This window comes from Euprymna scolopes, chromosome 5 (assembly GCF_053919585.1).
Source record: "Euprymna scolopes isolate OS-2025 chromosome 5, ASM5391958v1, whole genome shotgun sequence".
In the NCBI taxonomy this organism is placed as follows: Eukaryota; Metazoa; Mollusca; class Cephalopoda; order Sepiida; family Sepiolidae; genus Euprymna; species Euprymna scolopes.
Window position 1 is genome coordinate 39,521,758 of NC_136486.1, and position 27,878 is coordinate 39,549,635.

At 34.0% G+C, this 27,878-nt stretch overlaps 1 protein-coding gene across 2 annotated transcripts; it reads right to left on the minus strand.

Moving 5' to 3' along the window:
* Window positions 1–1,004: 1,004 nt before the first annotated feature.
* Window positions 1,005–27,744, minus strand: LOC145276777 (solute carrier family 61 member 1-like). 2 transcript variants are annotated; one of them, XM_080128057.1, is made up of 2 exons: window positions 27,616–27,744; window positions 1,005–2,453 (listed from the first exon to the last, which is right to left on the minus strand). In XM_080128057.1, the coding sequence occupies exon 2, from the start codon at window positions 2,431–2,433 to the stop codon at window positions 1,081–1,083; it is 1,353 nt and encodes a 450-aa protein (XP_079984183.1). In that variant the 5' UTR covers window positions 2,434–2,453; window positions 27,616–27,744; the 3' UTR covers window positions 1,005–1,080. The 2 variants fall into 2 exon arrangements, with proteins under 2 accessions (XP_079984183.1, XP_079984182.1); XM_080128056.1 differs by having other exon boundaries at window positions 27,548–27,720.
* Window positions 27,745–27,878: the final 134 nt, after the last annotated feature.

Consider the following 27,878-nt stretch of genomic DNA (forward strand, 5'->3'; position numbering starts at 1 on the left):
ACTATTTCTAACGCCAGAGGGATCCATGTTCCGAGGATGACTGTAGAAGCGAAACCAAATACATAAAGCACAGCGATTTGTTATTCTTGGAAACCATAGTAACTGTAGAGTTTGTAGAGGTAAGGTCCTTGGAGCCAATCTGCAAACATGGCAGACAGGTAGGCGGCAAAATAACCCCGTTGGAATTTGAGGAATTGTGGGTTGTTGCCCATTAAAGTGTCTTTCCGAGCATGATTGGACAAGAATTTCAAGCTTATGGCCAGGACAGCCAAAAAAGCAAACGCTAGATATGGGAGGAGCATCATTTTTCTGCCGAGTAGTTCAACTGAAAAAGAACAAAATTTGATAATTTTTTCTTACATTCTGCTCTGACCGCAACCTTTAACATTTGCCGTTATTCTTCAGGTGAGATAAAAATGGTCATTTTTAAATTGGAATGAGAATGCCATTTCATATGAAACTGTAAAGATACACAAAATAAATCTTAAAAGAGGGAGGGGGGGGTTGCATTGTCCAGAAAAAGAACGAAAATCGAAAAATGAAAGATTGAATTTCAATTAAAACCAATGTAATCTACTTAACTGTCATGTCGAAATTAGTAAAATATCAGAAGATTATTAAAAATGATAAAGTATAAAATTAATTATTAATGAAAATAGTTTTCGAAGCCATTGCAAGTTATATTTAAATAATAAACAAAATTCCAAACTGAGTTACTCCCCTTATTTAAATTGCATTTCAAAAATAATAGCGGATCAATGAATTGTAAAAGTACGTTTTATGTAATATGTAACTAATTGCGACAAGACAATTAAGTAGATAACATGGCTTTTTCGTTTATGTTGGCATAAAAATTAAATAGATAACATTCCTTTTTAATAGAAATTCAATTTTGAAATTTTTGATTTTCATTCTTATTCTAAACATTCAGCAATAGAAAAATATGAATCTACCCTTGTCAAACTAACCCCACAAAAAATTAAAAATATAAAAAACAATAAAACTTTGTAATTTTTCAATGAATTTAAAGTACTCCAAAAAAATAAAATAAAATAAAAATATATATATGTATATATAAATTCAAAAAATATTGTGTATGTGTTCTGTTTCTGTAATGAAGCGTTCCTGGCATAGGTCCTCTTCTTTAGCAATCTTAACGAACCGTACACCACAAACAAGGGCCAAAGTCTGCAGTCCGACACACACAACGAAAATCATCCGGTTTCCATGTTGAAACACATCCTCATGCAATAAGAGGAGGACAACGCAAGAAATAAGATTAAGTGGAATGCGGAACCAGTTCATAATGCTCATCCGATGAGTCTCTGGAATGATCGCATTCCTGAGATAACCCATGGCAGGAAAGTAGAGTCCAACACCAAACTGAAAGAGCAGGAAAGAGATGAATGACAGGCTAGTATTGTGACGGTTAGGGTTTGTAGAAATGACGCACAGGATGTTGGCAAACAGTGCTATAACAACTGACGTGAGTAACAAGTTGGTTATCGGCACGTTTTTTGAAGAACCGATGTAGTACATATCCGAACCGATAAGAATACATACCATGAAGCTAGAAAAGACTATTCCGAGGGACGGTTGACCAGGCACCAAGACAGGTGTCCATAAAAATATAATGATATAGATTACACTTTCATATAAAGATTCAATTGCTCCGATAAGAAAGACTTTCTCGTTGGTCAGCGTATGCTTCAAGCCTTCGTAACAGAGCTTTCTGAATCGTACTTTATGACCACTGTAGTTTTCATTCCAGTGTGTCGACATCATAATGCCAGCAAACATGAGGAATGGAATTGCTAACACATAAGGTGCCACAGGTCCAAGATCAAACCACTCTGAAAACATGTTTGCCGTTAATCCTGCCAAAGCGGCAAGAACTCCATTCCAGAAGGAAGCCTTAGTAAAGGTCACTGCTATCCACTCTTTTGGAAAGTCGTGTGTCTCTGAATGTTCGTGAATGTACCAAGCTTCAAAGGCAGAGAAAAGAACTGAAGTGGCAATTCCACCAATTAGACGCCCAATGATCAGAATACCATAGCTACGAGAAAGTTTCAACAAACAGGAAATCGAGTAAAGAATAGTAAAGAGAATGCACATCTTTTTACGTCCAAACTGGTCGGCCGCCAGAGGGATCCATGTTCCAAGGATGACTGTAGAAGCGAAACCAAATACATAAAGCACAGCGATTTGTTCTTCTTGGAAGCCATAGTAACTGTAGAGTTTGTAGAGGTAAGGTCCTTGGAGCCAATCTGCAAACATGGCGGACAGGTAGGCGGCAAAATAACCCCGTTGGAATTTGAGGAATTGTGGGTTGTTGCCCATTAAAGTGTCTTTCCGAGCATGATTGGACAAGAACTTCAAGCTTATGGCCAGGACAGCCAAAAAAGCAAACGCTAGATATGGGAGGAGCATCATTTTTCTGCTGAGTGGTTCAGCTGAAAAAGAACAAAATTTGATAATTTTCAAAAAAAAAAAATAATAATAATAAAATAAATACATGGAACTGGGCAGCAAGTTAAAATGAATATGCAGCATGAAGAAAGTTAAGATAACACCAATAATCATAAGAGCACTCCAGAAACAATCCTGAAAAACTTAAAATAAAAAAAAAAAGAATGGGAGAAATTGGAATCAGTGGGAAGGCTGAGAAGATATAATGGATAGAAATAATGACAACTGCTGAAAACACTTGAATGCAGAAACTCCATATGAATAACATTACAAGTTGATTTTTTTCTTTTTAGAAAATTGTTATTTTATCAACTTGCATGAACAGAGCTATGTAAAAGATGTTTAAACCCGTTTTAATTATGCAAATACCATCAGTAGTTCAAAAGTTATGAGAATTTTAAGTGCCAAAATTTAGGCTTTTCCGTGAACATTTTTCTTTAGGAAAAGTGGGCTAAATTACAGACCTCAACATTTCAAGAAATTTGGTAATTTCGCCACCATTTATTTATTTTTCAAGCTATTCTCATGAAACTTGGTACTCTTATGTATAATAGTCTGCTCTTTCTGATTATGGCAGTCAAATCTGATGTATCTCTTTACCATAAGCCATGAATTATAAATTCAGATGTACAAATTTCAATTTTTTTTTAAACTGGCGCATGGTATCATACAGTGGGTGTCTATTCATTACCATACTAAGTATTATAGTGGTATTTAAAGATAGCTTTATTGAGAATAAGTATTTACCTGCCTTCTAACCAAAGGAGAGTTTAATTTGGTTTGTAGCCATTGAATGCCTAAAGAGCATTCATGGACGATATTTACTACTCCTCTCAAAGAAAAGAAAAAATTGAGAAGATATGAATTAATCTCAGAAATAAATCGAAGAAAATTTTTCATATAGATTTGGGATTTCTGTAAAAGATGGAAATTGCCATATTCGACCAGAACTTATGCATTTTGGCCCAGTTCAATTTTCAATTTTGTAAATTCTCTCTGAGATGCAACCATAAATTGTACTCTACATCTGTATCTTTCACAGCACCAGGATATCAGGAATCCATCATAAACAACTATATATTAACCAGTTGATGGTAATTTTTTACCTTGTTTCCATCTTAAAATTTAAAATGATTATTTTCATAGGTTTTAGGGTATACTGAAAACGAATATCGCATTTAAATTTTCTGCAAATAAATAGTTTTCCGGATATTAAGCAATGTCATTTCTTATGTTATCGCTGGTGGCCATTTTGGAGTGCACAAACGCAACCCCGAGAAACTATGCGCAAACGGAATGGAAAGCTACTTATTTGCAGAAAATTTAAATGCGATATTCATTTTCAGCATACCTGAAAACCTTAAATGGTAGTCATTTTAAAGAAAAATGTTAAGGTGGAAAGAAGGTAGAAATTTACAAAATGCATCACAATGAAATTCTTTATCGAACCACCTAATTATTATTGTTGTTGTTCTTATTATTATTTAGATATCCTCAGTTAAAAAAAAAAAAACGGTTTTGTTTTACAGATTAAAAAAAAAAAAAAATGGTCTTGACAATGAGTTAAAAATAAAAAAAAATTATACAAAATACCATCAGAAACCCACCCAATACATGTCACAAGATTGGTTGGGTTTCTAAAAGTATTTTGTACATTTTTAAGTCATTATTGAGATTTCAAAGACATGAGATACCATGTGGCTATTTTTCTTGCGCAACACTCTACACTAATTGCCAAAATAAATAAACATTTTACATTAAATAAATACACTAAAGACTTATCCAACTAGGTAGAATAGTAACTTATCTTGCCTTTGGTAATATTCATTTGGGTACTTGTGCACTTATGTTACCATGCTATTTTTCAAATAGTATTTTTTAATTAAATTCAAGTTTCACAATATCTTTTTTATTTAATTGTTAAGTGAAAGTACAGAATAATTAGCAAAACATATTAAGAATGGGGTTCTAAATAATAACGTTATTATTTCAGCATGATAGCATAAGTGCACAAGTATCTTTTATTTGTTATACATATATATATATATATATATATATATATATTATATATATATATATTTTGACCACTAAAAAACACAATTCTACCTTAAGTACAAGTAAGAAGTTATAAATAGCATGATAACAGAAATGCATGTACTTAGTACATTTTGTTGTTTTTTAACACTTTTTAGTACATTGTACTAAAGCGTTAAAAACAACAAAATAGTTTTGGCTTGGTATTGTTTGGAAATCAAATTTGAAAAACTTGAAAATAATTTTTTTAAATTGACAAACTCAGAATAAAAAATTAAACTTTTTTCTGCTTTCGTTTTGAAAGCAGAGAAAACAGTTTTCTAATTTTAAGAGAATATAAATGAAACTCGTTAATACGCTGACTGTAGGCAGCTCAGCGCTGGTTAGCACATAGCGAGCCATTTTCCTGTTAAGTTCTTTATTCTGTAATTTCTATAAAAGATAACATTTTAAAGAAATTTCTGCACAATTAATAATTATCAAATATTTACATATTATACATGAAAATAATTTTGAAACTATTATCTATATGAAAATGGATGATATATACCAATTTATTTTATCAGCCTTTTAAATTCTCCCCTCCCCCCAAGCAAAACTCAACCACGTTCTTACAGCTTAAATAATTCCACGCTCTGAACTAAGGCTAGAGATAAAATACCATTAGGCAGGATAAATTTCCCGAAATTAACACAAACATGGATTTATTTTTTCTACCGTAGAAGTCAGAAGAACTTTATTTAAGTAATACACTTAATATCTACAATTACCTTATGCTCGCTAATATTAATAAAGAGGCCTTGTTTATTTCTCTACCAAACCTCTGGATATAGCTTATAATTAACTGTACTAAAATTGTAACTGAAATCTAGAGTGATCTTAGCTGCGTCACTAGGACTTTCTTCTGAATAGATACAATTGTTTTGTTCCCAACCTTAACGACTGCCTATAAATATGAATTCCGAATCACGACGAAATAATTGTTTCTCTTTACCTACAAGACGACTGCCTATATCTAACCTGCATGCATAATAGGGAAACAAGGGAAGATTTTATTCCTTTCTCCCAAGCTAAAACAATACTGTAAACTCTAAATCCAAATGAAACTTTACTGTATTCTGTAAGTTAATAACCCCAACCCTTGAAAGCTAACAATCTGCTCCCCCCCTCTAGCTGCCACTAAAACCCTACATTATACATACGCCTTAGTAGTGGAATCCTTAGCCTCAAGCTCCTAACTTTCACATGCTAACCGCATAACAGTCATCACTAAACATCTATAGATTTCTACCTCTGACATGCATTAGAGTTCATTCCTATCCAGTTTGGTACTTACCAGCCAAAGTATGCACTTGGATGCAAAGCGATCTTCATTACATAACAATTGTCTCTTCCTAGATGGTTTTGCAACGAACAATACTAAACCAAATCCGATACTCCCTGTAATGCAAAACGCTCGATGACTCTTACATGAAAACTGAAATTATCTTCCCTCACTAATAGAAACACTAAAACAACTTCTATCTATTTGCATCTACTGAAAACTTGCCCAAATATCTATTTACTTAATTATACATACGGAATACGTCATGACTTAAAATGTACCTCCAGTTATACCCTTACTGTACTGCACCTACACCTTAACTTTCGTAAATCTAAATATACAGTGAGTGGGCAAAATTCTTAACTCAATTCCTAATACCTACTCAAACTATAACGTTATCCTGAACCTAAACTAACATAAAGTTAAAAAAAAATGGAAAAACCTAAAGGTAAAAGTCTTAATCCGCACTAACGCTTTTCTAACAAGTCTCCCCACAAAACTGCTTCCACTGCATGCCCCTATATCACTTTGAGGAGTGTAACTATTCATTAGATATATAACCTCTACAAACTAACCCTGTAACATTAACTAACCACGCAGGGTCGCAGAAATACCTGGATTAGGACCCAGGCGCAGAGCAAACCCTCTCAGGGCTGATGGACCCAGTAGATCTTCCCAGTTCACCCGTCTAGGAGAAGGAAAACTCTGTAACTAAACCAAAGAGGAGGGAGGCGTCTTCAGTTTTGGATGACAACCTTCCTAGAGCTGGTGACTCAAACAAATTACCGGTTTGCAAACCTAAATTGCTTAAGGAGTAGATAGGCTCTGTCTATCGCCGGCTTCCATACTCCTTCTTTGCCTATTAGTTAGGTGCAGAGACACTATCACAAGTGAATCGATAAAACACTTAGTGGTAGATCTTGTTTCTTGTCTAGGGCAATGAATGGCGTTCCCCCATTCCCAACACACCCCACCCCTCAAAACTGGGCACTTGGGAGTGCTTGAGTACCACACATGCCTTTGCAATTAGATTGGGGCGTTCTTCTTCTGATGGGCTGAGGGTACCGGATTGACAGTTCCTGGCTGTTGTTTCCGACTGGTAGTACAGGAACCCTAACTCTTTGGTAGCGCTTAGAGCAGCTGCTCCATCAACAGTTGTATAATATTGGGATGTTTGTAGTGTCATGTCGCGCATAGAAAGGGACCCTGCACTCATCACCGATGGGCTTTTCTGAGGCCACAGTCCTAGTTGAAGGAAGGTCAGCTAATGGTCTACTTGTGTTGCATGTCTGATACCCTACATAACTTCTTGTTCAGTTCTCCCTCACCTAACTGAAACTCTTTATAAACATGATGACAGTACAATAAAAAAATAAGCTTAAACCAGGCCTAGGCACAAACAAATCCAACTTGCCTCCTCCCTTGAGGCTTGCATTCACTAACATCCGTGGGCTTAGAACTAATTTAGTTGATGTTGAAGCATTTCTCCTAACAAATACCCCGGCTATCTTAGTACTAAGTAAGACTAACCTACACTCCTCCATCCCCTCTAACTACTTTAACATGCCTGGCTATCTCCCACTCTACCGTAAGGACTCTGACAGACATATGCACGGATTTGGAGTCTACATTCGTAACACCCTCCCTAAATTCTAGACTCAAAACTAGTGCTCAAAACAACGAGATATTATAAAAAGGCTGACTGGGAAGCCATCAGAGATGCCCCTGTTAGAGAATGGATATATATATAGAGAGAGAGAGAGTGAGAGAGAAGGAAGATGTGTGAATTATAGTGTAGACACGTTGACCGGAAATTAAGATCAGCTGATTTGATTGCGTGTGAGTCATGTGATCAGGTTAGCTGAATCGAGGAGATTTGGTTGGGACTTAGAAGAGAGCAGACGGCTTCGCCGTTGCCTCCTCCCCTTCGCTGGGGGTGGGGAACAAACGCTGACATGGTAGAAATAAGACCTAGAAGAAAAAAACAACACAGGCCAAATTCACTTTCCACCTTCTGCAAGACATCTGGGAAAGTGAAATAAACTATAGAACCAAATTCTTGTCTTGGTGTGAGATAAATCTTCGTCCCCAAAAACAGGTATCAAGTCTCCCTCCCAGACGAGAATTTCCAGATGGACCAACAAAATGGCAGAAGGTATGTTCAAATGACATGTCACACACATATTCACACTTAACAGCATATGAACATATGTAATAGAAAGACCACTAGACGATCAAACACAACCACATTAACTCTGATAAGATAATCAAACACTCAATCTTTTATAAATAGACACGTTTTAATATATCATCTCCATTCCAATTTCAACCAATATACAACAAACACTCATTTAATGATACGACAACGTAATACCCCATGGGGAAATATTTTTACTCTTCCTGCTGAACTGTGCGCAAATGAGACCACTGAATGGTTCAAAACAGCAATTGAAGCACATGTTCCCATGCGGAAATTTTATAGCAAGCCCCACTCTCCCCAATGGTTTACTTCGACTTGCGCAACTGCCATTGCTCAAAGGCAGCATGCATACCGCAGATTTAACCGACATAAGTCCAGTTCAAACAAACAGAAATATATAGAAGCTAGAAGTAACGTTACGAAAGAAATAGCGACAGCTAAGAGAGAATTTACTGAAACCACTAAAAAACGCAGCGAAGCACAAAATTAGGAAATCGTGACTTCTGGAAAATCTACAACAGTGTAGTAAATAATGGGCAATCAACAATTCCCCCACTAAACAACTATAACAAGGTTGTTTGCTCAGCAACCGACAAGGCTAATATGCTTGCCAGCCGGTTTGCCTTGAACTCTACACTGGACACTTCCAACCACCCCCTGCCTGACTTTCCTTTGCGGACAGACACCACGCTAGACAATCTAAAAATCACTCCTGCTCAGGTACATGCTATCATAAAAAACCTTGACACTTCAAAGGCATGTGGACCTGATCTCATCCCAGCTGTGCTATTAAAAAAGTGCTCAGCCGAAGTAGCTCCAGTTCTCTCCAAACTCTACAACAAATGCCTTAATGAATCATGCTTTCCGGGTTGTTGGAAAACTGCTTCTGTGGTACCAGTATTCAAGAATTCTGGCGAAAGAACTGACCCATCAAATTATCGCCCCATTACTCTCCTCCCACTTTTCGCCAAAATATTTGAGACCATAATTAACCATGCTCTAGTCCGGCACCTTACAGATACTAAACTTCTGACTGACAAACAATATGGATTTAGACAAGCCCGTTCCACAGCAGACATCCTCACTGTAATCTCTGAACGCATATACCATTCACTGGACAAAGCAGGGGAGGGCAGAGCGGTAGCTCTAGATATATCTAAGGCTTTTGACAGGGTATGGCATGAGGATCTCCTCAGGAAAATTAGATCATACGGTATCACTGGACGAATACTTAACATAATTAAATCCTTCTAAGATAAGAGAAAAATCCAGGTTGTCCTCGACGGTCGTACATGTAAACATTGTGATATAAATGCGGGAGTGCCTCAGGAGTCTATCCTTGGGCCTCTATTATTCCTAATATTTATTAATGACCTCCCCGACAAAACTGCCTCTGAGATGGATATATATGCTGATGACACCACGCTCTATAACAGGCATGACAGGAAAACAAATGAACACATAACTAAAGAAATGGCAAAAACACTAGAGGATGACCTCCAATCTGTAGTGGAATGGGGACATAAATGGATGGTCACATTCAATGCTGCCAAGACTAAACTGGTTTCCTTCAATAATTACAAAAAACCTTCTCTGCCACCAATAGCAATGACCAGTGACTCCTTGTCTGAGAGTACATCTTTCAAACTGCTTGGCCTAAAGTTGACAGGAAACATGAGTTGGAACAATTATATTGAAAACATTGCCAGGGCCGCTTCGAAAAAGGTAAGCTCTCTCTACCGTGCTAAAAAACTACTGACACCTGAAAGTATCATGTACCTCTATAAGGCCACCATTCGCCCATATATGGAGTATTGTTGTCACATTTGGGCTGGTGCATCTGCTGCTAGTCTCTCGCTCCTAGACAAGGTTCAAAAGAGAGTCACCAATCTGATAGGCCCTGAACTGGCATCTAAGCTTCAGCCTCTGTCCCATCGACAAAACGTTGCATCCCTCTGCCTGTTCTACAAGTATTTTAATGGTGAATGCTCTGACGAACTGCAGACACTTGTGCCCTCACGACGTAGACACCCTCGACAAACCCGACAGGCAGCTAAATCCCAACCCCACACAGTAGAGATCCCTAGATGTAAGAGATCTTTCTACTCCGGTAGTTTCTTCCCCAGAACCGCTAGACTCTGGAATTCCATTCCAGGTCCCTGCTTCCCTAACTGTACTGACATGCAGAAGTTCGAGTGTAACGTGAACCGACATCTTGCTACCCAAATCCCAACATAGTGCCCCAGCAGTTGCTGCCCCTGATAGTAGCCCCCTACACCCAAGTGGCAATGTGCCTTGTTTGGGGTGAAAATGTAATAAAAAAAAAAAAATTAAAAAAAAACATCAATTTTGAAATATTTTTTGTCAACTTCGCTCGGTCATAACTTTGCTTCCTGTGGTCATAAAAATATAAATCAAAGTCCAGTAGAGATGGACTTCTATGTTTATATAATCTGTAAAATTTCAGCCATATCCAATTAAATTTGACCCCGCGCATTTACATCTAAACGTAACGTATGAAATGTAAACATTGAAAAAACAGTTTCCCTTTTTGCTGTCATCATTTTTTACCGTTTTTTCATTTTTAACTTGGAGCATAAAAACACTGAATGCATAAAGCAAAATAAATTAACATCATTGGAATGTAATTCTTTTAAAAATTGACCTACAAATAAAGAAGATAGGAATTGTTGAAGCACATTAGGTATGTAATATTGGCGATGTCCACGAAAATACAGCATACGCTTGTAATGCTAATGTGAGCTTCAAACACTGCATGTTGAAACAGCAATAGAGGTAAAACAAAGGATAGAGAAACATCACATGGAACCAAGAAAACTGAAAACACAAAATTGTTAGTTAATTACCCCCCCCCCAAAAAAAAAAATTGTAATGCTAGTATTGACTAAATAGGTGATAAGGATGGAAAGAGGAGAGAAAACATAAACCAGATTTCCACTGGATGAATGCAAAGAGGACTGGAGCCTTACGAAGGGTTATTTCAGTAATAACTCATGTTCATTGTCAGCAAGAAGTCAATGGGAAGCAGCTGTTGCAATGATACAAATTCATTTGCAAAGATTATCAAGAGGTGGAGAGTACTGAAAATCTGGGTAGGCTTGCTGTCACCCAGACTCCAGGGAAAACCACCAGTTGTTAGTAAGCAATCTTTGATGATGTCCTGTGTGAGAGCTTCTAGTGAGTACATAATAAGTACAATTCAGTTAATCAAAATAACGGTGTCTCTAGAGATGTTATTGTTACATATAAGTAAGGGAAAGATAATGTGAAGTCACAAAACTTTTGATAAAAATATGTGTGACTATGATGTCATATGCGTTCGTCATTTCAGAAATGCTTGTGTATCACGTCGGAGTCACCATTTTATGGTTGATGCTTTTAGGGCACAACCTAATAAAATAAATAATTCAACACAAGCTTCTGAAATGACGAACGCAACAACTTCATTAAATGTAACAAAGAAAAGGTTTATTCAGGCGAATGTTCATAGGGAGATATTATCCCTGGGTAAAAGCTGGACTCTGGCTACCTGGTGCTATCGCGGTAGTTATTTCCAGTGGGAATCGTCGATACTGGATGAATAACACAGAGGTAGGGATAGAGCAAAGAAAAAGGGTCCGTTCTGTTTGGCATCTCGTTCCGTAAGAAAGAGTTATTTTCCTTCAAGCGGAAACTGTCCGATTTCCTTCCGGGGAAAGAAAGGATCAATGCGCTGCACCGCACCCCTGATTGGTCAGTATATGGCCAAATAACACAGGGGAGAGGCATTGACTTGCGAAAGAAAAAAGTTACATTTGTTTCTGCTACAGACTATCTTCAGTTCATATATACTTTATTTTTCATTTTTATTTCCTATAATGTATATGTTTGTCTTTTAGGAGGGGGGGGGGGTAAATAAAAATATGCTTTTTCAATTTTTTTAATTTATCAAATAATTGCCAAGTAAATCAGTATTTTTCACCTGTACTAAATTAGAAATTGTCTGTTTTTTGCAGTACTACTAAAATAATTAAAAGAAATAAAATTAGGATTTGCCCTCTTTCATTATATCGAAAAAAAAAAAAAAAGCTCATCAATTTTTTCCACAATTAACAAAAAAAAAAAAAAAAAAAAATGCAAAAATTCACATAGAATTAGTTTTCATTATAAAACGAGAACGTTCCTGATCATACAGATGTTGCACTTCTACAACATAGTTGACATACATCCAGGACGGCTATTCAATATTAATTAACAATTCACAATCGGGTATATTTTTATCCATATAAGCCATTTACATCAATAGCTAATGCTAATTAATATTAACAGCTAGTTAAAAAATATTAAGAATTATAAACATAGTGAAATTATATAGGAAATTATAAATTAAAACAAAGTTTTTTCAGTAAGTAGTTCAAATAATGTGACACAATAATTGTTTTGTCTAAACTCAAATCGAACAACATCTTGAAACAAATCTACTAAAATATTTTTGTGCAAAAACTGACTAGGAAAAGAAAGAAAATAAGTTCAACTTCAAAAACCCATTGATCTCAATTTGTAACCATCTTTGTTAATTTTACTAGTTATTGTACTTCAAAAAACAAACAGAATTCTATTTACTCTCTCATAAGTCAAATGACTGTTTTTCCAGGACTTTTCTAATACATACACACACACACACACACATATATATATATATATATATATATATATATATATACACACACACACACACACTATTATATAAAAGTCACTTTGTGTGTGTGTGTTCCTTCCTTCCTTATAGGTTACGAAATGGTTGAGCCTATCTTTTGCAAATTTCACACGAAGGTAATTTATATGTCTGGCAGTGTTCTTAAATATGTTTTGTACAGAAATTCATCAGATAAGTATGGAAAAAATATCTGATCCTAAAAATAGTCTTTCTTTCTAATAGATAAAAAAGAATTTTTACAGGGGAATTTTACGTTATACTGTCAAAGGGAGATAATTATCAGCAAATCAAGGGAGATTCAATTTTCACCAAATAATTTCTTCTTCTAAAAAAACCCCCAAAAAACAAAAGAAAACAGAATTGATAAAGAGGTATAGCTCAGTGGTACAGTATTTGACTATGGATGAAATCGTCCCCTGTTCAAGGCCGGGTGTACCTCACCACTTTATTTTAATTTTTTCTTATTAATGAGTTCAATTTACGATAAAAGAGGTACCACTTAAAATCGCCGCAAATCATTTCTCCGTTTTCATATTTATCATTTATTTTATGATTTAACATTAATCAGAAGTGACTTTTTCAGGGCATCTAACCGTCAAACCCAAATATCAGCCGACGTGATATTGTAAACAAACAATGATGAACGACATTATTATTATTATTATTTCTAATAGTGTTGGGACGATTCCTAAATTTTTTCCGATTCCAGGAAAATGTTGATTAACGATTCTGATACCAAGTAAGATTCTGATTCCCGTGGAATTGTTGTTTTGAAATATACCATTATATAATGGAAATTTTGTGTGTAGCGAAAAAATTTGGTACAGTGAAAAAGTGGAAATACAATTAAGGAATTTTCGAAAACGATTTGATTTTTTTTATAAAATTTCTTTCATTGAAGATAAAAGTCAAAACAAATATTTTAACCATGAATTAAACATGCACCATGAAATTAATAACGATCAATTTTTTTTTATTTTTTTTTTTATTCAATTTCAGGAGTTATTTTATATATTAAAAAATATAAAGAAAAAGTAAGTCATGATTAATTCAACAAAAATACAATAACACAAATTTCAAGGGGAATAATACGTTTTGTTTATCTTTTGATATTCATTTTTTTGTTTTATTTTCTCTTTATCTTCAATAACTCTTTAAAATTTAACTTTTTTTTTGCAGTTTCAATCGCTAACTGATTTTCATTCCACTTTCTAGAATATTCTTATTTCTAAATGAAATTTAAAAATAACTAAATCTTTGATTAAATTTTTAGCCTTTTATATTCAATTGTCTCAAATTATTCCCATCTATTTATTTGACTTTTTAAAAATATTTTTAACAATAATTTTTTAAATCTAAATAAATTGGTTTGGTAAATGTTACCTTATGCTACAACAGAACACCGATCACTCTAATTTGTTTTTTTAGGGTATTCGAGGTCGCTGACAACGAATCTGATAAACCTGCCGCAAATTTACCGTTTGCATGGTATGAACTCCTAGACCCTGTGCCATTTTACCGTCTTCAGGAGTGTTTTTCTTACATGATACGTTCATGTGTGAACGGGCATAGTGAAGTGTCTTATCACATCATGTAGGAATCTTTCAAATAAGAATGTTAAAAAAACAAAACAACCCCCCCCCTTTTTTTTTGTCTTCAAAAAATAAAGTTTTCATGAGCGGTTTTCAAAAACATAAGCACCAAACACATTTTTATGTTTTTTTTGGGGGGGAGGGGGGATATTCCAATAAAAAGATGCTTCTGCAGTTTAATTAACCGTTTTTCCATAAGTATGCGCCGACATTTACCATTTCACAAAAATTCTGTTTACATTGGGGAGGTTTTTCATTCATTTACTAATGGAAGAGTATCGGTAAAAAAAAAAAAAAACTTTCCAAAAGTTCCCCCCTCCCGCCCTTTTTTTATCGTTAGTCACCAGTTGGAAAAACCACTTATGTTTAACATGATTTACTCACAATGAGAGCACTGTAAAATCTTTTTTCTATTAGGTTTAAGTATTCATCAACTTTTTCATGGACTTTACGTAGTTAGACTGTTTTATACATAAATAAACTTCGCTCACAAATGAAAACAGTGTTACCTCACGGCCCCTAAAGTTCCGCAACAGTGCAAACAGATACCTAATCATAGGCATCGAAGTTTTGAAACGGACAGACAGCGCCTATGTATGTGACGGAATAAGAAAACTCATTAAGATAAATAAAGATTACCTTTAAAGTAGTTAATAAAATTCTTGTATATCATATTAAATACATTATGAAAAGTTCTATGACGTTTTTCTCATAAATTTTTGACAGCATTAATCTCACTTCAAACAAACAGTTCAACTTAAAAATATAAGAGAATCATAATGAAAGAATCGTAAATCTAAGGTATTAATTTTTAAGTTAAAAAAATTTTTTCTTGCAAATTAGTCCACTGGGCAAATTATTCCTTGTAATATATAATATTCAATAGTGGATTGATTCTGTACATACGCAATCTGCATGAATTAAAATATCATATTTAAGTGTACGTACGACCGGGCAAATATATATTTGTGGAAATATGTTTATTCAATTATATTTCACCTTTTATTTCTGAAGCTCAATGTAACCACAGAGCATATAAAAAATAAATGTCAAAAGTCTATATTCCAAATTTCAAGATGTTCACCATCTTGCTGTTTATTCCTATAAGTTGACTGGCACAATTCTTGACAGCGCAAAATCATTCATGTAATTATTGAATTTATTTTGCTCTTACTTCATCAGAAAAAAAAGCATATCAATTTTAAAAGAAAATAAAGGCATAAGGGCATGATTACAAATTCCAACAATTGGGAGAGAAGTTGCAACTACCTTAAAATATTTGCAAAGCTTTAATTTTTATAGACAGACAGACAGTTGGTCTTATTTAAAGGCTAATAAAACTTCTGAGCCGAGGCGCAATTTGCGATTTGCTGCCTTTATGTACTTCAAAAGCAAAGTATTTCTGTTAACATTAACTTTAAAGGAAGCCTAAAAAATGCTGTCAATAGAGTAAAAGTGTGGAACTTGTCCAGAACTCTCTCTCCCTCTCTCAAAAAACAAAAAAATAAAATAAAAATCTTGTGATAGAAAGAAAATATTGTACACTAAACATCACTCACATTAATTATATATTTTTAAATAAGAAAATTAAATTGGCTAAACGACAAGTGACAATATCACAATGCCATCTTGAAAACAGTTTGAAAGAGCAAGAGATAACTTCAAATAATTCAAACTACTAAAACTTGCTGCTATGGTTTCAAATGATCTTTAATAACAACAAGGGGAGACTTGATTCCAAATATTTTTCATATGTTATATCTCCCCGCTTTGGTTTTCATACATAAAGTAAATTTCACAGTGTCTAAGGATTATTTGATACTGGAGATATTCATAATCATAGCCTATTTCCAAAAGAGGAGAGATATAACATATGAGAAATATTTGGAATCAAGTCTCCTCTTGCCATTATTTCAGATCATTTGAAACCATAGCAGAAAGTTTTAGTCTCTCCTCCATCAAGGCCAGAGGTTTTAGGGACACACACACACACACATAAAAAAATAAATATTTTTGAAATTTAAACTCCTCAGCTTTAAGATGTTGCAATTTTTGGTGCTTATGCACTTTTGTTACCGTGCTATTTTTTTAAAATAGTATTTTCAAGTTTTATGATATCTTTTATATTAAATTGTTAAGTGAAAGTAGAGAATAGTTAGAAAACACCCATCCCTTACCATGTTAAGAATGGCTTTCTAAATAATAACATTATTTCAGCACAGTAAGAAAAGTGCATAAGTACCTAATTTTTATCAACCTAATTTTCCCTAGTTTTCATAACAAGAAATATAGTGGGGGAACACCTAAAAGTAACAATTTACCATCAGATATTTTACGAGAACTGCTTTTAAAACAGGAGTTAATTTAAAAATGAATAAATATTGAAAATTTCATGAAAATTTATGCTAGATTTTTTAAACACGTATATTTACGCTGACAAAATGGCTACCATTAATATATAAGAACGTTGTTTAAGGCATCAATAATGTAAACACAATTTTAGTCTCACATTTTCATTATTTTCGTACGCAAGAAAATTAAAAAAAATTATTACTAGTTTATTTGAAGCTTTTTTTAAATGGTACAAAAGTTCTTCTTAGAATATTAAATTAGATAACAGGTAATTGGGCAGAAAACAGGAGCCTAACTTTCATACATGCCTATAGCCGGCGTCTATCTCTGTTAGTTGAGGGATGGAAACACAAAATGGATACAATGCTCCTACTATTCAAATGGATACAATATATAAAAATATGTAAACTTTTTTTTATCATTTAATTTCTTATCGCATATCTTTATGCTTATTTAAGTTAATATGTGATATATTTTATCAAACTATTTAGATATTTAAAAAATTTTTATCAATGAATATTTTATTTTTTATTGCATATTTTATCAAATAAATATGTTTATTTAACTTATGTTTATTTATCGTATGTATTTTGTCAAACTATTTAGATATTTTAAACATTTTTTTATCAAGGAATATTTTATTTTTATCACATATTTTATCAAATAAATGTTTAACTTGTTATATATTTTGTCAAACTATTTAGATATTTTAAAAATATATTTATTTACGGAAACATGAAAAAAAAAAAAAAATTCAAAGTTTCACATTTTTTTACAGTTTTAGCAATTTCAAAAAAGTGACTATGCAACCGAAAATAGTTTAACAGTTTAAAAATGTGAATATTTCACATAACAATATATAACATGTTAACTTCAATAAACATAGTTATTTGATAAGATATGCAATAAAAAAATAAAAAATTACTTGATAAAAAAAAAAGTTTATGCATTTTTACATATTGTATCCATTTTGAAGTAGTGGAAGTATTGTATCCATTTTGTGCTTCCATACCTCAACTGACAGATGCAGACGCCACCTATCGGCATGTATGAAAGTTAGGCTCCCTTTTTATGCACAATTACCAACAGTTACATCATGGTACATGGGGGGGGGGTAAATCTGCCACGTGCATTGGCCGTTACTACTGTACAAGTACCAAATATGGTTTAAGTAAAAATAACCCGTTTCAAGTTATAGTCAAGACTAGCATGGGTGTCCAGCTTTGCCTGGGTGTTTGGAGGTGTGTGTTGATCAAAAGAAAAAAAAGTGGTAGTAGGAAGGCAGGTTCGAACCTGTACTGTGAAGGAGGAAAAGAACGGGGAAAAAAACCTGACGTCTCTGCTGCCAAACCGGAAGTGATGTAGGTTTAAATTAAGGCTAGACAATCGAAAAGAGGGGATGACTTTCAAAAATATCGGTGTAAAAAGCGACCACTCCCTGTAGAAAAGTTCCCAGTTGAGAGTGAAGAAATTAATGTTTTTAGTCAATTTTTTCGGTATTTGTCATCTGAAGAGTCGAGCTTCAAAACGATACTGATCTTGTGAAAATCTTTCGCCTCTGTGGAAAGTTTTAGGCAGACATGCAAACATACATTTATATATTGGTAACTCAAATTTTCAACCCAAACCAATTAAAAAGCTTGCCCTATCTCTGAATACCTTTTATGTAAAATTTCAAATGTTTAGACCAGAAATTATCTGAGTAATTTGGTAGAGACCGCAAAGGTCAAATTTTTTTAAAACTTTGACCCCTATTATGACCCCTTAATATTTATTGTTTTGGGCTCAAATCAAGTTATTAAGTTAGATCCATGTCCAAGGAACCTATATCTAAAATTTCAATTGTTTAGACCCAAAATTGTCGGAGGAGTTTGGTAGAGTTCTCAAAGGTCAAATCGTTGAAGTTTGACCCCTTAACAGCCAAATTTCTGGCCGAAAACGGACTACAAAGATTTTCCCAAATCTCCATACCCTGTATATAAAATTTCGAATCTGTAGACTGAAAACTGACAGAGTTATTGTGTCGGGAAATGTGTGTGTGTGTGTGCGCGCACACACACACACTTTCACTTTTATAGATATATAGATTGTCTGTTTTTTTTTTACTTCCAATTTCTTGCTTGCATGTGAGACGATGGTGACAAGCAAGATATGATCCCTAACTGATTATCTTCTCAGATAATGTGAATGCTTCTTTCTCCCGTGTTAAGAAATGGTTTTCTTGCCCGCTTGACCATGTTGAATTATCCAACCAAATAAACAGAAACCGGAAATTAAAAAAGAGCAAACAATCTCGACTATAATCCTCTTTAACTCTAATTTACGTGACTGAAATAAGAATTAATGATTTGATTGTTGTTCTAATGTTTGTAAATCGTATCTTTTGCCCTGAAATAAAATTTTAATTTTACTTTACAGTGTTTCAATTGTTACAATAACATTTATTGGATGGGTTTCTACTATTATTTTGTTTAATTTTCGAGTTTTGAGCAATTATCAAAACTCCTGAGATGACCGTTTCATATTGAGCATTTTTTTTGGCGAACCTGTACGAGAATGTCCACCCCCTAAAAATGCATGTTTTTAACCTTTTTATTTTTTTAAGTTTTTTCCAACGATTATCATAGATTATAGACTTAAGTATCATAATAGCAGAAAAAAATTTGAAAAAAAAAACAAAAAAACTTTAATGACTTTTAAGAAGGGAGGTTCACTTTCTCATTATAACGTTCTAATCATGTGACACGTTGGAAGAGAAATGGACAGTAAGTCAGGTAGCAAACGTTATAACGAGAAAGTGAATCCCCTTATTAAATATTTTTTTTTTTCCTGTAATCTATGATAATCATCGAAAAAAAAGTTAAATAAAGGTGTAAAATACACATTTTTAGAGGGTGGGCACTCTTGTACATGTTTGCCTTTTCTTCTTCTTAAAACTTAACACTCGGCACTATTTTGTGTTTCAAACAAAATAAATAATTCCAAATAAGTTAAAACACAAAAAAAACTTATCTAGGTAAGTAGAAGAGTAACTTATATTGCCTTTGGTAATATTTATTTGTTACATATTTGTTTTTTACTTTCTTCATTTTGTTGTCTATGGCCCTCTTGCAGTTTAGATGAACAAAAGTATAAGGAAAATACAAGGACATATTTGGGGTTACACCGCTTGTAAGAATGTAATTTGATTGGCGATTGAAATTGACATAATTATTGTAAAGGAATAAAAAACAAATTATTGTTAAAGAATTCAATTATTGTTTAATTATTAATTAATAATTATTATAAAAAAATATAATTATCGTAAAAGAATTTTTTAAAAGTTAATAAAAGTCATATTTAGGTAAAGCAATTTGATTAGCTATTGAAAGTTAAACGTTTTACTTTATTTTAAAATTAGAAAAATTCAGTAAGATCTCATTAAATCATTAATAAGCAAAAAATTGAAAATGCAACATGCACAAGGAAGCCCAGAACAAATTGTTGATCATGTATTCACTTCGCAAGAATTACATAGCGTAAAATGTTGATTTAGGCATGGCCAAAAAAAAAAAAAAAAAAAAAAAAAAAAGCTGTTTTTCTTTTTAAACGAATTAAAATCTATGAAAATTCATTATTCTTGAGCAACTTTTTTTTCCAGAAAGATAAAAGCCTGAATTTTATATGAAAAGCAGAGTATTAGAAAACCTTTTCTACTATTTTTAATAGAATTTTAAATTAAAAAAACAAAAAACACCATTCACCGTCATTTTTTGTATTAAAAGATGAACAATTAAATATTTTTTAAAAGCTTTTTGAATCAGTTAATTTTTTTTTGTCTAAATAAGATTTAGGATGATTTTCTATAAGAATATGCAAAAATATTATAACATTAAGTACCTGCATTTCAAATTATTGTATCTTTTATTTCAATATGTAGATTTCTTGTGGCAAAATTTAACGTTACTTTCAAGAAACTATGGTAGAAAATTATTGGGTTTGTTTTACTTTACATGCAGATACGAAGAAGTTGTCAAAAAACAAATATATAACAAATAAATGTTATCAAAGGCAAGATAAGTTATTTTTCTACTTAACTGGATAAGTTTATAATGTTTTTATTTAATGTAAAATATTCGGTTCGAAAAACAGTGTTTATCAGTATATGTGAAAAAGACAACTGGCCGCGTGCTAGCTCTTGAATACATTAAGTTTGGGAAAAATGAGTTCAAACTAAAAAACTATACATAATGCTGTTAGAAACTCACTCAATATATGTTACCATATATATATATATATATATATATGTCAGCCTATGTCAAGGTCACATATATTGAGTGAGTTTCTAACAGTATTTTGTATAGTTTTTTAGTTTGAACTCATTTTCCCAAACTTAACGTATTCAACAGCGAGCTAGTCGTCATTTGTCGTTTTCAAATATACCGATTAAACACTGTATATTTTTTGAACTGAATAAACATTTTACATTAAATAAAAACACTAAAAACTTATCCAGTTAGGTAGAAAAGTAACTCATCTTGCCTTTGATAACATTTATTTCTTATATATGTTTTTTTGACAACTTTTCATATCTATGTGTATAATTTTTTTTTTTTTTTACTAAACACAATAGCAATTGTTCTACTCAATGAATTTTCATAATTTTTGGAAAAATGATTACTTTCAACATGACAATCGAGTACTGTTGTTTTTGCTTAAAACCACATATTTAAAAATTAGATCTGTCGACTATCTGCAGTCTCCACATCATTTAAATTACTGGTGCTAGTGCAGAGAATGATCCGCTAGGTGTGTCAGAAATTTCGTGAAAAATAGTGAATAATTCCACCCCATCTTTCCAAGTTTATAACGCTTCGAAAAATGTAATTCAAGCCCTAATTTTTTTTTTCAATTAAAGGAGCAAGGACCAAGGTTTCATTAAAAAAAAAAACAACGTGGGTTTAAAAAAAAAAAAAAAAAAGGTTTTAAACTTTTTTTTATTTTTTTTTTTTTTATTACATTTTCACCCCAAACAAGGCAAATTGCCACTTTGGTGTAGGGGGCTACTATCAGGGGCAACAACTACTGGGGTACTATGTAGGGATTTGGGCAGCAAGGTGTCGGTTCACGTTACACTTGAACTTCTGCACGTCAGTACTGTTGGGGAAGCAGGGACCTGGAATGGAATTCCAGAGTCTTGCGGTTCTGGGGAAGAAACTATTGGAGTAAAAAGATCTTTTACATCTAGGGACCTCTACAGTGTGGGGGTGGGATCTAGTAGCCTGTCGGGTTTGTCGAGGGTGCTCGCGTCGTGGGGGCACAAGTGATTGCAGTTCGTCAGAGCATTCACCACTAAAATACTTGTAGAACAGGCAGAGGGATGCAACATTTCGTCGATGGGACAGAGGCTGAAGCTTAGATGCCAGTTCAGGGCCTATCAGGTTTGCGACTCTCTTTTGAACCTTGTCAAGGAGCGAGAGACTAGTAGCAGATGCACCAGCCCAGATGTGGCAGCAATACTCCATACATGGGCGAATGGTGGCCTTATAGAGGTACAGGATACTTTCGGGTGTTAGTAGTTTTCTAGCACGGTAGAGAGAGCCCACCTTTCTTGCAGCGGCCCTGGCAATGCCTTCAATGTAATTGTTCCAACTCATGTTTCCCGTGAACGTTAGGCCAAGGAGTTTGAAAGATGGACTCTCAGATAAAGAGTCGTTGGCCATTGCTATGGGTGGTAGAGAAGGTTTCTTGTAATTATTGAATGAAACTAGTTTAGTCTTGGCAGCATTGAATGCGACCAACCACTTTTGTCCCCATTCCACTACAGATTGGAGGTCTTCCTCTAGTGTTTCTGCCATTTCTTTAGAAATGTGTTCATTCGTCTTCCTGTCGTGTCTGCCATAGAGTGTAGTGTCATCAGCATATATACCCATCTCAGAGGCAATGTTGTCGGGGAGGTCATTTATGAATATCAGGAACAATAGAGGTCCAAGGATAGAACCCTGGGGCACCCCCGCATTTATATCATATTGTTTAGATGTGCGACCGTCGAGGACTACCTGGATTTTTCTCTTATCTAAGAAGGATTTAATTATGTTAAGTATTCTACCAGTGATACCGTATGATCTGATTTTACTGAGGAGACCCTCATGCCATACCCTGTCAAAAGCCTTAGATATATCTAGAGCTACCGCTCTGCCTTCCCCCGCTTTGTCCAGTGAATGGTATATACGTTCAGAGATCACAGTGAGGATGTCTGCTGTGGAACGGGCTTGTATAAATCCATATTGTTTGTCAGTCAGTAGTTTAGCATCTGTAAGATGATGGACTAGAGCATGGTTAATTATGGTCTCAAATATTTTGGCAAAAAGTGGAAGGAGGCTAATGGGGCGATAATTTGATGGGTCTGTCCTTTCGCCAGAATTCTTGAATACTGGTACAACAGAAGCAGTTTTCCAACAGCCCGGAAAGCAAGCTTCATTAAGACATTTGTTGTAGAGTTTGGAGAGAACTGGAGCTACTTCGGCTGAGCACTTTTTTAATAGCACAGCTGGGATAAGATCGGGTCCACATGCTTTTGAGGTGTCAAGGTTTTTTATGATAGCATGCACCTGAGCAGGGGTGGTTTTCAGATCGTCTAGTGTGGCGTCTGTCCGCATAGGAAAGTCAGGTAGGGGGTGGTTGGAAGGGTCCAGTGTGGAGTTTGAGGCAAACCGACTGGCAAGCATGTTAGCCTTGTCGGTTGCTGAGGAGACAACCTCGTGATTGTTGGTTAGTGGGGGAATTGTTGATTGCCCATTATTTACTACACTGTTGTAGATTTTCGAGAAGTCTCGAGTTCCTAGTTTTTGTGCTTCGATGCGCTTTTTAGTGGTTTCCGTAAATTCTCTCTTAGCTGTCGCTATTTCTTTCTTAACGTTATTTCTAGCTTCTATATACTTCAGTCTGTTTGAACTGGACTTATGTCGGTTAAACCTACGGTATGCATGCTGCTTTTGTGTAATGGCAGTTGCACAAGTCGACGTAAACCATTGGGGAGAGTGGGGCTTACTATAAAATTTCCGCATGGGAACATGCGCTTCGATTGCAGTTTTGAACCAGTCAGTGGTCTCGTTTGCACATTGTTCAGCAGGGAGAGAGAAAATATTTTTCCATGGAGCATCTCTAATTAGTTCCCTGATGGCTTCCCAGTCAGCCTTATTATAATATCTCGTTGATTTGAGCACTGGCTCTTCAGTTTTGGGTCTAGAGTTTAGGGCGATTTCAACCATTATCACTGCATGGTCAGCGTTCCCGAGTGGGCTGTGGGCCTTCGTTATGCAGTCATCGGGAACTGTGGTCAAAAACAGATCTAGAAGTGATGCGTGTTGTTCTTCCTGGTCAGGGAAACGGGTTGGAAACGTAACAATTTGTGATAGGGAGTGAGATATAGCGAAGCTATGGGTTGTGCTGCCCGCTGCATCTGTGTGAGTAGAGAATCCAAGCCAGTTTTTGTGGTGGACATTAAAGTCACCAACCCCATGTATTTGTGCGCTAGTGTCGAGGGACAGTGCCGTGTCTATGCTGTCAGATACTTTGTTTATTATGGAGCAGTCCTGAGTCGAGGGAGAGCGGTAGAGAAAATAATAGTAGCTAATACTGTGTTGCATGTTTAGTCTAAAGCACATAAAGGCTTGATCATCTGTTTCTAAGTAAATTTCTAAAAAACACTACTTTTTTTTGTTTTAAATTTGAATATATTATTTATTGACCTTTTCTCTTCAATTTGTGATATATAACACTTTGGTGAGTAAATTAATTATTTACTTTTTAATAGACACTTGAAAATGGGGGGGGGCGTGAATAAAAAAAAAACGTTTGTCTAAAATATCATATTCGGTTTATTGGAAAGAGCATAAAATTTCACATTGACCCTGAAAATATCGTAAAAATAGAATCAATAGAAAAATTTTGATAGATTTTTAAAGTTTAAAAATTGAAAAATATTGAGTTCGTAAAATTCATTACTGTTTAAAAAAAAAAAAATATTTCTATTACTTTTAAAACAACTTTAATAGTGTATTTTGGAAGTATAATCCATAATGAAAATAAACAACCCACTTTTAAAAGAGAAATTACGAGTTTTTTATATTTTATTCGCAGTTTCGTGTTAGGGGTGTCAAAAATTCCTACAAAAATTCTGATACACCTAGTGATCATCCGATCCGCGCTATTTTTTAAATCGTATTTCTAAGTTTAATTAAAGTTTTATGATATGTTTTTTAATTCAATTGTAATGGTGAAGTATAGAATAGGTACAAACACCCTCCCCTTCCCATGTTAAGAATGGCTTTTTAAATAATAACGTTATTATTTACGTCCGGCAATCTCTGCACAGTACTAGTACCAAATTACTTCAGATTGTTGTAACGGTACTACTACAGTTTATCGCTGAGAATGGAGACGCCATTTTTTTTTCGGGCACCTATCGTGAGAAGCAAAAGGAGAAATCAGTATTTTAAAGTATGACTGAAGCAAGCATGAAATAAATAACAAAAAAAAATTTAACTAGATAATGATTACTTCCGGCCAGCGCAGTCAACACCCCCAACCTCCTCATGTTAAGAACGGCTTTCAGAATAAACACCCCTAACATCGAAAGCCGTTCTTAACATGAGGAGGTTGGGGTGTTTATACTGCGCCTGGGGCATGTAGTAATTAGTTCTTTCCGAAAGTAATCATTATCTAGTTTAATTTTTTTTTTTGTTATTTATTTCATTGCTGCATTTGCTTCTTCGGTCATACTTTAAAATACTGGACGAGCATCAGCGTCATCCACTATAAATTTGTTTTTGTTCGGTTTCTTGCAATTTTTTCAGTGGATTATTATTGAATAGACACTAATATACCAGATTATTAAAAAAAAAAAATTAAAAAAAAGTTAAATATTTCGACATTTAAAAGGGGTGCTCACTTTTTAGTTACAACGTTATAGTAAACCGATCCCCCATTTTTTTTTAATCACGGAAACACGTGCAGGAAAATCAAAAGAAATTAACAAGAAAGAATAGAAAATAAAAATTACCGTACCGCAATTGTAATTTATAATTTTTTTTTTTTCTCAATGAAAAATACAGAATATTGAGTTGTTTAGGATTTTTTTTTTTTTTTTAATGAAAAGTGAATTTCTTCGAGAGAATCAATAGGGGATCGCTTTCTGATAACGTGAGCACCCCTTTTAAGTGTCGAAATTTTTGTTTTTAATAATCTGGTATATTAGTGACCAAACTGTACATTCACTAATAATTCAGCACTGAAAAAATTGCAAGAAGCCGAACAGAACAGCAACAAATTTATAGTGGGGGTGACGCCAAGACCGTCTTACACGTCCGCCAAATACCGATTTCTCTCTGATTCTCACGACGGGTAGCCGAAATAAATAAATAAAAATAAAAGTGGTGTCTCCATTTTCGTCAATAAACTGCAGTAGTACTGAAATAACATTTAGAAAGCCATTCTTAACACGAGGAGGGGAGAGGTTTTGTAATCATTCGGTACTTTCACCTAACAATTTAATAATAAAAAAGAAATCGTAAAACTCGGCTTTAACTTGAAAATACTTCTTAAAAAATAGCATAAGCACATATTTTTTTTAAATCCGAATAGATTAACTTAACTGACAATTAATTATACGTAATTACGGCACTTATGCAATTTTAAACACAAATATAGAAAGTCCGGTACTCGTGCAGTTGATCCGTACTGAAATAATAACGTTATTATTTAAAAAGCCATTCTTAACATGGGGGGGGGTTGTTTTACTGTACACATAGATTCGAAAAAGTTGTCACAAAACAAATATAGAACAAATAAATGTTATCAAAGGCAAGATAAGTTACTTTTCTACCCAACTGGATATGTTTTTAGTGATTATATTTAATGTAACATGTTTATTCAACTCGAAAAGCATAGTGATTACTGTTTACTGATGTGATGTACTGGAAAATTCAAAATGGTGGCCGACTTTCTCTCGGAGACGGTAAGTTTATGAAAAGGAGTTATAAATAAAAAAAAAACAGTCAAAATACTGTTAAAAACCCACCGAATAAATGTCAGCCTATGTCACGGTAACATATATTGAGCGAGTTTCTAACAGTATTTTGTCTGCTTTTTGTATTTATAACTCATTTTCCCAAACTTACCGCCTCAAAGAGAGAGTCTGCTGCCATTTTAAATTTTCCAATACATCGGTAAACACTATGTTTTCCGAGCTGAATAAACATGTTACATTAAATATAAACACTAAAAACATATCCAGTTGGGTAGAAAAGTAACTTATCTTGCCTTTGATAACATTTATTTGCTATATATTTGTTTTGTGACAACTTTTTCGAATCTATGTATACAGTAATACAAACCCCAATTTTCTTGAGGATGTTAAACTTCATAAGTTCTAAAGAACACGCCTAATACGTATTACTCGGCTATTTTAATCATAATATTAGGTTTTCAACCGATAAACTCTCCGAAACATCTTCAGGTGTATCTGTTTGAACTCTGGGAAGCATGAAAGAAATTTCAGACTCAATGTTTTATCTACCCTCGTGGATTAAATTTATTCAGTTCGAAATTCCATAAAGGTTTCATAGTGCGAAAAGATACACCTGAAGAAGGTCGGATGCTACATCGGTCGAAACGTTATGAATATGATAATATTGAGAATAGTAGTCCTAAGTCAGAACAATTGAAATAATAATTGGTAATTTTTATCGAATAAATATTAAAATTAAATTTACAAGGAGTTTCATCGATTACAAATTGCTTTTTTTTTTTCAAGTTGGTAAACAAGTTACAATACACCATTTTTAAATATTGTAATAATTTAACAAATAATTACATACTCAATTAGAAATTTTCTTCTTCATTTTATAAGCGTTATTTTAAAAGAAGACAAAGTTCAGAGCCTTGCCTTCAGTCGAGGATTAAGGAATGTCAGTTCCTTTATGGTTGAAATTGAGATTAAAACTCAAAATATCGACGACATTTTGGTGATCAGAGAAGCCGCCATGTCACTAAAATTTCATGCGAACGAGATCTCGCGGCAGTATTTTTTTTTTTTTTTTTTTTAATTGTTTATTTATTTTATAAACATATTCACGAATTTAATTCTCCTTATAGTATTACTATTTAAAATTACATCAAATTAATATTCTCATTGAAAAATATTAAATT

Coding starts and splice junctions, on each gene's coding strand:
- LOC145276777 (XM_080128057.1), bottom strand. CDS start 2,433: ATGATGCTCCTCCCATATCTAGCGTTTGCTTTTTTGGCTGTCCTGGCC.